Source organism: Gopherus evgoodei, chromosome 11 (assembly GCF_007399415.2).
Source record: "Gopherus evgoodei ecotype Sinaloan lineage chromosome 11, rGopEvg1_v1.p, whole genome shotgun sequence".
NCBI classification, from domain to species: domain Eukaryota; kingdom Metazoa; phylum Chordata; order Testudines; family Testudinidae; genus Gopherus; species Gopherus evgoodei.
In genome coordinates, this window is record NC_044332.1 from 12,718,065 (window position 1) to 12,732,544 (window position 14,480).

General features: G+C 39.4%; 1 protein-coding gene across 1 annotated transcript in view; it reads right to left on the reverse strand.

Moving 5' to 3' along the window:
* Positions 1-14,480, reverse strand: part of SPAG16 (sperm associated antigen 16) — an 844,823-nt gene that overhangs the window by 239,390 nt on the left and 590,953 nt on the right. The window contains 1 exon segment of the mRNA XM_030579560.1: positions 9,737-9,863. Within this exon segment, the coding sequence (XP_030435420.1) occupies positions 9,737-9,863 (127 nt within the window).

A 14,480-nucleotide genomic window follows, 5' to 3' on the forward strand; every position in this document is an offset into this window, starting at 1 on the left:
GAACAGAGTGTCGTTCCTGTTCACTGAATGTGGTAACTTGGAAAAACTATGAAGTAGCACTAATAAAACCAACAATCTGGCATATTTGATTTGCATGCATCCTCAATATTTTGAGGCAACTCTGGTTTAGATTCTACACTGTATAAAACTTGTATGTTGCAAGTTTACTGCTATAAACATTTTGCAGACTATGTTTTCCAGGCAGGCTATTTAATTTGCTAAGCAAAATGAAAACCTCTATATGCCTGAATTAGAGCTCTTGCACAGGACTATTTTTTAATCCTGCTACTGTCCCGTCCCACAGTACCCATTCCCCCTGGCTCTCGCATTGTTTATTGCATATTTTACCCTGCTCTCTACCTCAAAAACCTTAGATTCCACAAATTACACAGATTCCTCCACGCTATTAAAAAACAAAACAAAAAGGACTGGTTAATATATTATAAACAGAATTCATACACAATTTTTACAACTAAAAGAATAAAACAAATCTTGCTTAAGCCATGTAAAAATACTTTAATGCCGTGAAATGATATCTCTTTCTATTCCTCACATAATTTAAGTATTTAAACCTTTATTTAAAAAAAATAAAAAAGAAAACCTTTCTTTACACTGCCAAAATTCTGTTTCTGACAAACTGATGAGAAATGTTAGATTTTTCCTGCAAATTATCGCACTCTGGTTTTTTTGCCCATTCAATCCCACCCACAGCTAAGGACATTTTATCCACTCCCGCTATTAGCCTGAAGCATATTTTCTCCTCTTTTAATCAAGCCATTCCTGATGAAAGGAAGGGCATAAACTGGCACATGCACACAGACTGTGCAGTGTTATTGGAACCAAGTCCCATCTCAAGATATTCCAACCATTTTACAGAGATATGTCAATGTACCCCCAAGTTCGAGTGCCCCCTCACAGCAAGGAAGCAGTCTCCCTTTGAAACTTGCAGTAGTGATGTTGTCTGGGTTAGATAACAGGAAACAACATGTAGGCAAGTTTTCAGTAACATAGTTAAACAACATCCATCCTTGCTAACCCATCTGGTATAGAAACTGAGGGACTATGATCCTGGATTTGTGTGCTCAAAATGTATTTCTGTATTACGATTTGGAGATCTTCTATCAGCAGGACAAAATAATGATTTTCCCAGACACGGGATTCAACCACAGAACTTGGCTGGGAGAAAGTTTTAATTTTCAAATACAAAGATCAGAGTTGTTTTAGGTATGCTGGATATTAACAAATATTCAGCAAGAAGCTAAGTTCTATATTTTCAATTGGCTTTATCCCTCTGCCTTTATTCTATAAACCAAGTGGTGACTGGGTAAGAGTAGGCAGAGTAGATTTCTGATTTTTTTCAGCTGCCTAACTAGAGGAAGAATGGGGGAAAAAAACAGCATAAATTTATAAGGGAAAATCCACTCTACTCTGAGAAAACACTATTCTTAAAAAAGAGGGGCTGGGTTTCTTCTTTCCCCTAAATTCTCATGGATCATTTCTCTTCCCTCTACTGCCTTTGATGGGTTCTTTCAGCCAGCAGGAGCTAAAAGCCAGGAGGCCAGATCATGCAGAGCAGACAGAGAGTACAGGAGTAAGAAGATCTGACCCCACGGCCACCCTAGTACTAATTTTAAAACACTAGAAGAAGGGGTTTAGACAACCTCTGTTCACCCTTCTTCCCCCCATGCCCCTTTAGTTCTCATCACTTTCTGATTTCTTCCTTTTTCTTTGTCTCTGAAAGTGAATGAAACATGGCCCTTCAGCACGTGCTTGTGGGCTGTCCTCCCCTATTATGTATAGCATGGTACTATCAGCAGAATGAATCATCCTAACCAGTGAAGAGATGGGCAGGAAAGAGATATGCCCATGGCCATTCCTCCTCTGTGCACTGAGAGGAAAGCATGTTGTCCCTGCACACTTTCCTCATTTTGTGAGTCAGGATGTTGAGGGAGTGATTTTGCCCTACAATCTCACTCGGAGTTCCTCCTTGGATGGGGGTGTGCCTTCCTTTGGGGTGAGCAGCCAGATTCTTCTCATGCTTCTCCTGGTTATGAGTCAGCTGGTGTTGAGTTGGGTCCTGTTTTGGAGGTCAGCATATAATTCTCAGTCAACATTACTGCTTTCTACAGTCCCAGTGTCTCCGGTCAATATTGTATTACCCACACCCATACTCCAGGTGGGAGGATCTGGAGAAATTGCTGAAGGTGCAACAAGACCAGGAGAAGAAGAATAACAAGAGGGCCTGTATCCTAGAGTTCCAACCAGGGAACTGAGTGCTATTTCTGCTACCTACCTATGAATCCAAGCTGTTGGCTCTTGGCCAGGGTCCTTTGAAATAGTGAGACTTGTCAGGACTGTATACTACAGTTTGCCAACCCAGGAAGAGGAGAGACACCCAAATATAAAATGTCAACTTAGGGAAAGTGTGGAAAGAATGAGAGAGGGTCTTCATTACTCCATTCTCCTCCAAGACCAAACTCAGTCCCTGTGCCATGATTGTTCCCCAGTCAGGGACCATATCAATTGGGGAAGGCTTATAACCTGACCAGGAACAACAGACACACAAACTCATCAACACGTCCCCCTCCGTGTTTTCAGCAACAGCAGGACAGACGCACCAACTGTTCCATTGTATAGAGACTGAATCTGGCCAAAAAGTGTGAGAAAGTGTATGACCATTACCCAGAAAACTGTGGGTGACTGTGTGACAAGAGCTACAGAATATGCTGGCCATGAGAGTTGTCGAGAAGTCACACAATGAGTGGCAAAGTCCAAAAGCTCTCACCCAAACAGGATGGCACAACAGGATTCTGCACAGACTTTCAAAAAATGAATGTAATATTCTAGTTCGACACCTACACCATGCCGTAGGTTAAAGAATTGCTAGAGAGGCTGGAGGCTACCAGGTACATATCCACCCTTGACTTAACCAAGGGGTACTGGCAGATTCCTCCTTGGCCCCAAATTCAGGAAAAAGACAGCCTTCTATATGGTCCTGGTCAGTTTAGAACCATGCCTTTTCAACTGCATGGGGCCATGGCTACATTCCAGAGGTTAATGGATCTTGTATTGCGCCCACATAGTCAATATGTGGCCATTTATATCGACAATATTGTCATCTACAGCAGGACCTGCAACTATCCCATAAAACACCTCACAGAGCTCCTACAGACACTCCAAGAGGCCGAGCTGACAACTAACCAGGCTAAATATCAATTAGCCAACTGGGAAGTGAGCTACCTGGGATACACCATGGGCGCAGGAGGGCTATGCCCATTAGTAGGGAAGGTAAAAGCCTTGTCAGAATGCCCTATCCCCTCTATGAAGAAATAAGTATGCTTCTTCCTGGGACTAGTGGAGTATTATAGGCAGTTCATACCTGACTTTGCCACAATAGCTGCACCCTTAACAGACCTACTAAAAGAGACCTTATTCAGGAAGATCTGGTGGACCAAGGCTGGCGACAAAGCCTTCCACATGCTAAAAAAAACAGGTAGTCTAGGAACCCTTTTTATTTCATCCAGACTTTTCAAAACCTTTTATTTTATAAAAGGATGTGTCGGACATTGGGCTTAGAGCTGTACTATCACAAGAAGTAGCGGGAGAGGACCATCCTATCCTATATTTTAGAAGGTAGCTCTTTCCCTGAGAAGCCGCCTATTCAGTGATAGAGAGGGAGGCTTTAGTGCTAACACGGGCTGAGGATGCCTTGAATTACTAACTGTGGGACCAACCACTCCAGCTAGTGTTGAATCACGTGTACCTACAATGGCTGCAATCCATGAAGGAGCACGACAACCAAGTCATGTAGTGGTATATGTCTCTCAACCATACTTCTTTCAAGTACTGCAGCCAAGTGGTAAAGATCATAAAAATGCAGACGTTTTTTCCTGAGATGGGGGGTGCAGTGGGAAGCTGTCAACATAAGTAGACCGGTGACTCTGAAATGAAGGGCACAGTTTGTGATGAGCTGTGCAGGGCCCACACTGAACTAAGGCAGGGAATAGAGCAATACTGGTCTAGGGAATGTCCCACCCCTCAACAGGTGCAGGACACAATTTAAAAGGACACTGGTACCTAGGAAAAGAGGGAAGGAGCTGCATGTGGCACCTGGATGCCAGGCTGATGCAGAGAGCTGTGCCAGGAGTGGCAATAGCTTTGTGAGGGCTACTCTAGGAGCAGGGACTTTGATTTCCCATCCCTTCTCCTTGGGAGTTGAAAGCCCTAAGAGAGATTGACTGAACAGGCCACGAAGAGACCAAGGAGAGTCTGGTAAGCCTGTGATGGTGCCCCAACCTGAGGAGCCCCAGACTGGAAGAAAGCAACAAAGGGAAAACATAATTTGGGATAGCTCAGTGACTGAGCTGGTCACTTTGATAAACCCCTCGGGTCGTAGGTCAGGACCCGCTGAAGTGGGAGGGCCTGGGTCCCTCTACCTTGCCACCCTGCTTTTCTCTAGTGGCAGAATCTCGGGAGAGCAACTGGAGCACACAAGGGTGATGAAGCCACAACCAGTGACCCCTCTGGGATGACTAGGTCAGCAGAAACTGTAAGGCCACAACTGGAGTGCTAGGCCAGCTGGTTATCAGGCCTTCCTGATATAGGCTCTAAGAAAATGAGTTAGCATTAATGGGAGTTATTTGCTGCTATCAAAGCAGAAGTGTAAGTATTTTGAACAAGCTCATCTAGTTTCCTTCCTCTTCTTCTGTTGTTCATGTCTGCATTATTCATCAGAGACCACCACACGACTTCAGAGCTTTTACCTTTTGATTGTGCTCTTCAGCCCTCAAATTAAGTCATTGATAAGGTCTGATGGATAGATTTTGAACACAAGCTTGGCCACTGTTATGCTGAGTTATTTTACCAATGTGTAAGTCATTTTTAACCCAAACAGTAAAAATCTGACACGCTTGCTGCCTTCCTATTTGAATTCCAGGGACATTAGCTTCACAGCAGGATAGGAATGGCATCACCTGTGTTATTATGCTAGCATTCTGCTGCAGAACAGTATGGAAGAATAAAAAGCATGTTTGAAATTAGCAGACTACACTGCAAAATAAGTGACAAAGTCTGAAAGCAATCATGAATAGTGACATAAATTGTACTATGCACAACTGAACTACAGTGGTTGCCACTGAAAAGTCAACATTTGCCAACAATAACTAAAGAATGATATCTGAGTTACCTAACTATTTCCCTATAGTTAGAATACAAAATAAGCACAGAATGGCCCTAATTCTGCAAAGAGTTATGCATGTATTTAATTTTATACATGACTATCCCACTGAAGAGAATGGAATTATTCAGATGGGTGATGCTAAGCACATGTGTAAGTCTTTGCAATATGAAATCTCTAGTTACAGAATTTGACATTTTTTTGCCTCAGACAGTACTAAATCAAATATGACTTCACACATATAGACAAATACATGCTCTGATTTTTTAAATATTGTTTCCAATTTTTTGAAACCTCAGTGTACATGCAGGCTGAGATGACTGAATATTTGGATTTGTTTTTATTTTCTTCAAACAAATTTGAGTAGGACTGGAAATTACTCCTTAGAATGTGAGGAATACAGATGAATGGCAGCCATCTTATCTTGGACAGAACTAACCATGCAGGTGAACTGTGCTTTAAGGGCTTGTGATTCTCTTATGTTTCTTACATTTAACACTGGATACACATTACGATTACCACAAAGAGAAGATGTTTACTCTGATGTGACAGCATAAAAATATTCTGCTGAAAAGCCAGAATGCTTGTATTTCTATGAAACTGGCAAAAAGAAAAAAAATCAGCAGCTTTGCTTGGCATGAAAATCTTCAGCTTTACTGCCAAGAGATTCCACTACTGAATTGTGCCCTCAGTTACACACATGTAATCCAGTGGGAATTTGGCTCAGTGTTAGGATGCTTCCAATTCAAATTCAACAACAGGTTGTGTTTCTTTCCAAAACATTTAGGAAGTTCCATGATCAGCTAAATATTATTTACCCTTTCATAATCTTATTTCCCTGAAAACAACATATTATCTATTTAATGAAAGCATCATGGATATTTTTTTCAATCTGCTGAAACAAACCACGTATGCTATCAGAAAAAAAAATGCAAATTTCATTCATTTCCAAACACTGCAAAATCAGCTTTGTGATTATAAAGATTTATGTTCCATTCTCCTCCAAAATTCTCCTGATGTGTCCATTTGACTTAGACAGAATTGACATGCTGTTCTCTGCAACTCTCTATTATTAAACATAATGGATGACTTAGGCTAATGATTTAAGAGCAGGATGTGATTAATAATGTGAATAGAAGCTTTAAATCCAACTTACAGGAAAATAAACCAGTGTATAATTTTCATGTTTCATTAGAGAACATCTTTAGATGTATGCCTTAATACTAATTGATCCCAGAGAGGTGAGAAAATGCACTGTTCCAGTCTGACTAATGTGACTAAACTGCTTTTCGTGTTTCTGGAAGAGGCCATTAGTATAACCTGATCATTCAGTATTTGTGAAAGAAATAAGGTGTTCATGATAAATTAGTCACTTAAGTGCTATTCAAATATGAGCAATTTATCTGAGATTTGCAAGACACCCCAAGGGACACAAGTAGAATAAACATGAAAACTATTTTAAACAGATACTATGTTTTGAACAAAGACCTTTTCTACAGTAGAAAGCTATCCATTTTTGAAAACCAGCGCAGGTGAACGGATACTGAAAAGGGTTTAATTCCAAGTTTAGTAAAGGGCAAACCATAGTGATCACTATATCAGAAACCAGCTAATTTTTATAGACTCACAGCACTTGAACAGACCTCAAGAGCTCTTCTAGTCCAGTCCCCTGCACTCAAGGAAGGACTAAGTATTATCTAGGACCATTCCTGACAGGTGTTTGTCCAACCTACTCTTAAAAATCTCCAATGATGGAGATTCCACAACCTCCCTAGGCAATTTATTCCAGTGCTTAACCACCCTGACAGTTAGGAAGTTTTTCCTAATGTCCAAACTAAACTGCTCTTGGTGCAATTTAAGCCCATTGCTTCTTGTTCTATCCTTACAGGTAAATGAGAACAATTTCCCTCCCTCCTGCTTATAACAACCTCTTAAGTACTTGAAAACTGTTATCATGTCCCCCCCGCCCCCAGTCTTCTCTTCTCCAGACTAAACAAACCCAGGTTTTTTTTTCAATTTTCTATCATAGGTCATGTTTTCTAGACCTTTAATCATTTTTGCTGCTCTTCTCAGGACATTCTCCAGTTTGTTCACATATTTCCTGAAATGTGGTGCCAAGAACACAATACTCCAGTTGAGGCCTAATCAGTGTGGATGTCTTGCGTACAACAGTCCTGCTAATGCAGCCAAGAACATTTGCTTTTTTTAGCAACAGTGTTACACTTTTACCTCATTTAGCTTGTGATCCACTATGTCCCCAGATCCATTTCTGCAGTACTCCATCCTACGCAGTCATTTCCTATTTTGTATGTGTGCAACTGATTATTCCTTCCTAAATGGTGTACTTTGCATTTGTCCTTATTGGACTTAATCCTATCTACTTTAGACCATTTATCCAGTTTGTCCAGATCGTTTTGAATTTTAATCCTATCCTCCCAAGCACTTGCAACCCGTCTCAGCTACATATTGTCAGCAAACTTTATATGTGTACTCTCTATGCCATTATCTAAATCTTGAAGATACTGAACAGAAGTGGACCCAGAACTGATCCCTGTAGGACCCCACTTGATATGCCCTTCCAGCTTGACTGTGTATTACTGATAACTACTCTCTGGAAATGGTTTTCCAATCAGTTATGCACCCACCTTATAGTAGCTCCATCTAGATTACATTTCTCTAGTTTGTTTATGAGACGGTCATGTGGGAAAGTATCAAAAGCCTTACTAAAGTCAAGATATACCACATATACCACTTCTCCCCATCCACAAGGTTTGTTACCCTGTCAAATAAAGCTATTACGTTGGTTTGACTTGATTTATTCTTGACAAATCCGTGTGACTGTTATTTATCACCTTCTTATCTTGTAGGTGTCTTTAAATTGATTGCTTAATTATTTGCTCCATTAACTTTCTGGGCACTGAAGTTAAGCTCACTGCTCTGTAATTTCCTAGGTTGTCCTTATTCCCATTTTGTTCGTGAACAAATAAGTGTCCTTATTCTCATTTTGTTAGTAAACAAAGCAGTGCTGGTGAGATTTTGGTGCTAATGTGTTAGGCATTAAGTTATGGTTAAAAAAAAACGGTATTTTAATAAAAAGAAAGGTCTTTTTTCCAATGCAGTTTTAACTTTATTTTTATATTTCAATATTCACTCTCTTCTTGAATTAGTCATACTTCTGTCAAACTTCCTGAGAAACTAATTTCCATATCTAAGAACAATGAGTCTTGATTGGTTCATTTTAACTTGTGCTTAATGTTCATGATTCTTATTAAATTACCTTCTATCTTGTCGGTTTCTATGATCCATAAATAGAAAGTGGCTAATTAACTTCAGAATATTCCACTGTCCCCTTCACAAGAACGTCTCTCTCACATCTAACATTTGCGTAACTATTACAGCAATGACTTTTTCTCCCTCTTTTACATAGTTCTCCTCCACATAATTATTTTTCATATCAACATGATCTCCTGTATACTGTGTATATTCTATATTTTGGTTGCTTTGTGCTGCTAGAGTAGTGCAAAGGGGACATAATACCAGTTCAACATGCTACTTGAGAATTCCCACAGTGTAGGAGGAATACCATGGTGATAGATGTTCTCTCTGCTTCTTGGGCCAATCCTTTAGATATTACCATGGGAGGTGGAAATCTGTCCCTCTTACTTTATTCCTAAGAAAACTTTTATTATTACATTCTTTATCAATGAGGATTAGACATTTAAATTGTGGTGCTGACTGAAAGCAACAGAGATCAAGAAGTTGCAACGTACCAAACATCATGCATCATTCTGTACTATGTGAATGCCTATCACTCCAGGCGTTTATGCACACAGGAAAAAGTGAGAATAGGGAAGAATAAGAGGGAGAGATGTATATTTTCAGCCAGTATCCGCAGCGATATATTCCCTTTTTTGAGAGAATGACCCATAACTCACGAGAGGTCAGCAGTGAGTTATGAAGGCCATTCCCTCAAAAAGAAAACATATTAGACCTACACGTTATTGTGTCCTCTATTCCTCCCTGACCCCCAACCATTTTTCACTGCTAAATTTTCTTTATAAATAATTTAAAGTCAATTTTAATGCTTATGAACCAGATACTGTCAACTGTTCTATTTGCAGAATAAATACAGCATTGCTGTAGCAGGGCAGTCTTCCACACACAGTCTTACCATTGTTCTCAACTCCATTCTGCAGTTGGCATTTATAAGGGTGGAATTCAGCCCTCAGCCTTTCTGCTAAGAATGCTAGTAAGGACAACAATTAATGCTAGGTGTGATTGTTGTTCCTGTGATGTTCATATCTGCGTATTAGCAAATGTACTTAGATGAACAACACATTTCAGAGGTCCCCCAAAGAGCTGTTACATGGTCATAACTTTTTGGTCAGTAAATAATACCTGAAGATGAATGGCTCTGTATACTACTGCCAAATCCCCTAACAACACACTTGATTTTCTACACCAGCTTTTAAACTTCTTTTCATTGATCAACCATTGTATTTGCACAGTGCCACTAACTTCCGTACATTCGGAAAGAGTCCCAAACCACATATTACTCACTGTTCTGGCATCCCAGAGAGATAGGGTCTTGTCTGCAGAGCTGGTGAGAATGGTGTTGGAGAATGGAAGAAACTCTATACTATTGACCGAATCCTTATGTCCACGCATGGTGCATCTGCATCTCTCACTATAAAAGAAAACAATGACAGAAATATAACTCTTGCCATTAAAGAGAATCAGCAGTCTAGAAGACAATGGCAGTAAAAGAGAACTCAAATGGAGTTAATTGTCTCAGTACTATTTTCAGAGAAGTTAGTACATAGGGGAAGGTTTATAGCACAGGCTAAAACAACCATCATCAAAAGGTTCCCTATGCTTTCTATAGAGTTATTTGAACTTTTGAAAGGTTGAGAGGTACCCACTGCACTGGAGAGAAAAAGATCAAAAGACAGCAAAATAACTTACCACCTTACTAATATGCCAAAGAGCATTTATACAAACTATGGCTCTACAATGAAGAAAGATTAAAAAAACTGGGCACATTGAGTCTTGAGAAAAGAAGACTGAGGGGAAACTGATAACCATCTTCATATATGTTAAGGGATGTTGTAAAGAGGCTATGATCAATTGTTTTCCATGTCCACTAAAGGAAGTACAACAAATGATGAACTTAATCTGCAGCAAGAGAGATTTAGGTTAGATATTAGAAAAAACTTTCTGGCTATCAGGGTAGATAAGCTCTGGAACAGGCTTCCAAGGGAGGTTGGGGAATCCCCATTACTGGAGGGTTTTTAAGAACAGGTTGGACAAACACCTGTCAGGAGTGGTGTAGGTATACTTGGTCCTGCCTCAGCACAGGGGACAGGACTCAATGATTTCTTGAGGTCCTTTTCACCCCTATACGTCTGAGATGCTGTGAAATAAGCGTCTCAGTTCAGAAGTGTTCAAAATACTGATTTGATTTGATTTTTATTATATACTTTGCTTTACCAATGATCGAGATTTGGATTGGTGATGGTCAGGAGAATGGCATGGGAAGGGGTAAGCATAGATGAGTCCAACCTAGAAACATTTAACCAACTCTCTTCTGCTCTGGAATTTTAGGGTTTCCAGAATGCACCTCTACTTCTGGAACAGTTTGGATGGGAACGATAATGAGCTTATGAAAACCCCAAAGCACAATTCTTTTTTGCCCATATCGAGTTGTTGCATTCTTACTTGCTTGTCAAGCCAGTTTAAGGTTTCAAAAGGATTAATTTACAACACAACTCCCCCCTGCCAGAATTTTACAGTTAGTAATATAATCAGTTCTGTCCTGTATGTCCTAGTGCCTCAAATAAAGAGTGGCAGATAAACTAGCATGCTAACCGAAAGCAGCCACCCACAACTACCCACTGTAATTTGAAGCGTTAGTTCAGTATTTTATTCATTGCACATTTGGTTTAATAGCTAAAAACACACCAGTTCTGAGCTGGCCACTGAATACATTGGGCTGGCAAATTAGATTACTGGAGGGTGTGTGTGGGTGGGTGGGTGGGAGGGAAGGGGCAACTGGAAAAGGCCAAATTTCTTACAGCATTCTCTTGAGGGAATTCTCAGCAGAGGGAATTAAAGATTTTGTGATTTTTGTCCATTCCTGCATGATGCCAAAGACTCATAGAGCTGTTGCAGGGTTTTTTTGTACTAAAAACATTGGAGATCAGATGCAGAGCACTAGAGCTTAAAGAGGCTTGCCAGAGGCTCATACTGTTCTGCCAGAGAAAAGCGAGTTCCCAGACTTACTTAAGACTCTTTTCCATTTTCCAGACTAGAGCGTATATGTTGCTCCACATCTGAAGATCAGTATTGTCTCTGAAGAAGGTGTATAGGGGAGTATGTGTGTGTAGCTGCTTCCAAAATGGAAATTTTACCCAGGAAATATATTTCAAATACACTGTATATTGTACATATTATTCTATTATAGATATTACATTATACTATATATTTTATACTATTTATAGTATAGTATGTGTTATTTTGTAATAAGGATCCAGGTTAAAGAATCTGTTATTTATTTCATACATGTAGCTTCCTGGCTTTTAGAGATTACTGCATAGTTTGTCTGATGTTCACGATTATTTGTTATGCAGTGATAAAGTAACTTATTATGTTTTATATTCCCCATGGTTACACTGCTTTAACCATCAGGACAGATATACATGCATGTGGGCGTATGTACATCTCTGTTTTCAATGGTGATTAGTGATTTTTGGGTACCCAAGCTGATATGCCTTAAGGGAAACTGATTTTCAGATGGTGGGTACTCAGCACTTTCTCTGAGAACCATGTAAGAGACTGACTGGTGATGTTAAATGCCCACCTGGAACTTTTGAAAATTTAGGCCAGTTTATATCTTAATGTAACATTATATTTCATTAGAAGAAAGAAGAGAGCGAGAACGAGCACAAGCATGTTTTGGGGGATATACTTCTGTACAGTAATATAATAAGATGATTTAAATCACGCTCTTCCCAAAAAGTAGCTGAAAACTACATCTTATCTGTTTGTGGAATAGGACAGCATAATAGATGCGTGGAGAGGGGGAGGAAGAGTATTGTTCATGAGTTCATAAGGCCTAAAATGGGGCATCCCAGGCAGACTGGCTGCAAGAACAGACTTGTGAGAGATTAATTAGATGCCAGAGCAGGGAGGTCCCATTCAGAATCCCTGAGCAAGGTGAAAATGGACTAAAGTGACAGACAGTAACAGCAATGGAAGAGAAGGAAATGAGTTGTACATTTCCATCAAGCACATAAACACTTAGGTTTGATACACCTCTCTCTCTCTCTGCAACCTCCAAACCAATGTGCAGTGATGAGAGAGCTCTCTGACGCTCCAGATTTAATTTACCATTCTGGTAACTGACTGACTGACATTTCTGAGCACCTCTGACTGCTATATAAAACAAACTCATCTTCCCTTCCAGCCAAGAGATAATTTAAATGAGAGTGCATTTCTTGCATACAAGCTCCCTTCTTGTTTGAAGGGAAAACTTTTGTCTAGATGTTCTATTGTGGCAAAGAAAAACTTGGTTTGAAGCAATATACCAACCGACTCTAGCACATCTTGTACACAGTGGGCTGGATTCTACACTTTTGACATGTGAAGAAATCCAGAGAAACTCCACTGTTTTAAAACTAGTTGCTCCAGAGATAGCCTGATGAAACAAAGAACAGAATCCTTTCTTAGTAAAGCAAACACTCATTATAGATGGGCTTAGATTCAGAAATTTTCGGGTAGCTCAGAAAATAGAGGAAACCACCTATTCCTAGAATGTTAGGTATTTGTACCAACCTAACAATTTCCTTAAAGCCCCAGCCACCGGAGTCATATGAATACATGAGTATCTCAGCTTTCATTTTTTTAAAGTAAGTTTTTAGCCCTCATGTTAGCAGAAAACAGATTACAAATGTGACCCCGGTGTACCGTAAAAAAAACAGAAGGCAAATGGAAATAACCCAAAATTTGTTAATTTTTTTTTAAAAATGTTGATTTGGGGGGAGGTCCTGACTCATGATTATTGAATATTTGGGCTTGGCAATTGTGATAGTGTTCAAATACCACTCAGTAAAAATTGCTAAGCACTTTATTAGCACTTTGCCAAAGACTCCAACACCTTGCTACTTTGTCAGCTATCACCTTACACACACATTGTTGTCAGTTTAAAAGTCTAGTGAGCCATAGATTATGTGCCATGTAATTCCATCACACCTACCTGCAGCCACCATTCTGGGTTTGCTGCTCAGAGCAGCAAGTTCCCATGGTCTCTTTTTGAAAATAGAAATACCCTAGCTGTAGGATATTAAGTGCAAAGGGATCAGCTGATGGTTGTGTTCACGCTAATGAATCAACACAGGCTGGCAATTGAAGGTGTATCCATTTAAAAAATAGAATCAACTGCACCAGATTTTTAAATAAAAGAAACGATTAAAATAAATGGAAAAATTAATCTTAAAATGAGGCCTTGTATAGTAAGTGACAATTGAAAAAAAGATCATGAAGCAGCAACACACTTTAATTATGCAATAATACACATGCAACTTATCTTATTCCAATGCCATATTAAGCCTTGATTCAAAAAAGGAACTTAAATAACGTGCTAAACAGTATGCCTCAAAGAGCAGCATCTTTCCTAACAATTGTTTTCTCAAATCATAATATGGAAAATAACACGGAACTCCCTTTTCATATCTATCATATAACATCCTACCATTTGAACTGCCTTTGCAGTGTGGGAAATTTGCACCACAACATGATTACCAAATAATCTACATACAGTAGTTTTGTGAAAATTTTGCAAGATCACACACCAATCTCAACCCTGTTAAACTGATAGAATTGGACCAATTAAAAGGAGAATACCACCAACAGAAACACACCCTATAGTTACCCACTATGTGACTTTATCTCCAAACGTGTTTAAATCAGGCACAGAACCTTTCTAGCCAAGATCAAAAAGAAGTATAGCAAATGGGCTGGCCTGAGACGTTAAAATGCCAGTTTTATGATGTTATAAATACATCCTATCACGTCTTTATATTTTATTACCTCTATTTTATTTCTAGGTAGCTTCACACATGACACATCCAATTATTCATGTCAAGAATATAAAACTACTAGTATTCAGTAAAAAGTGCCTACCATCACTTATGACAATGATTTTTTTTCTTGACCCATTATTTCACTAACATAACCAGGGTGTCATAAGACATTGATGAGCGGGGACATATCCGCTATAAAACATATTGGTCTTAGCAAAAGGTTC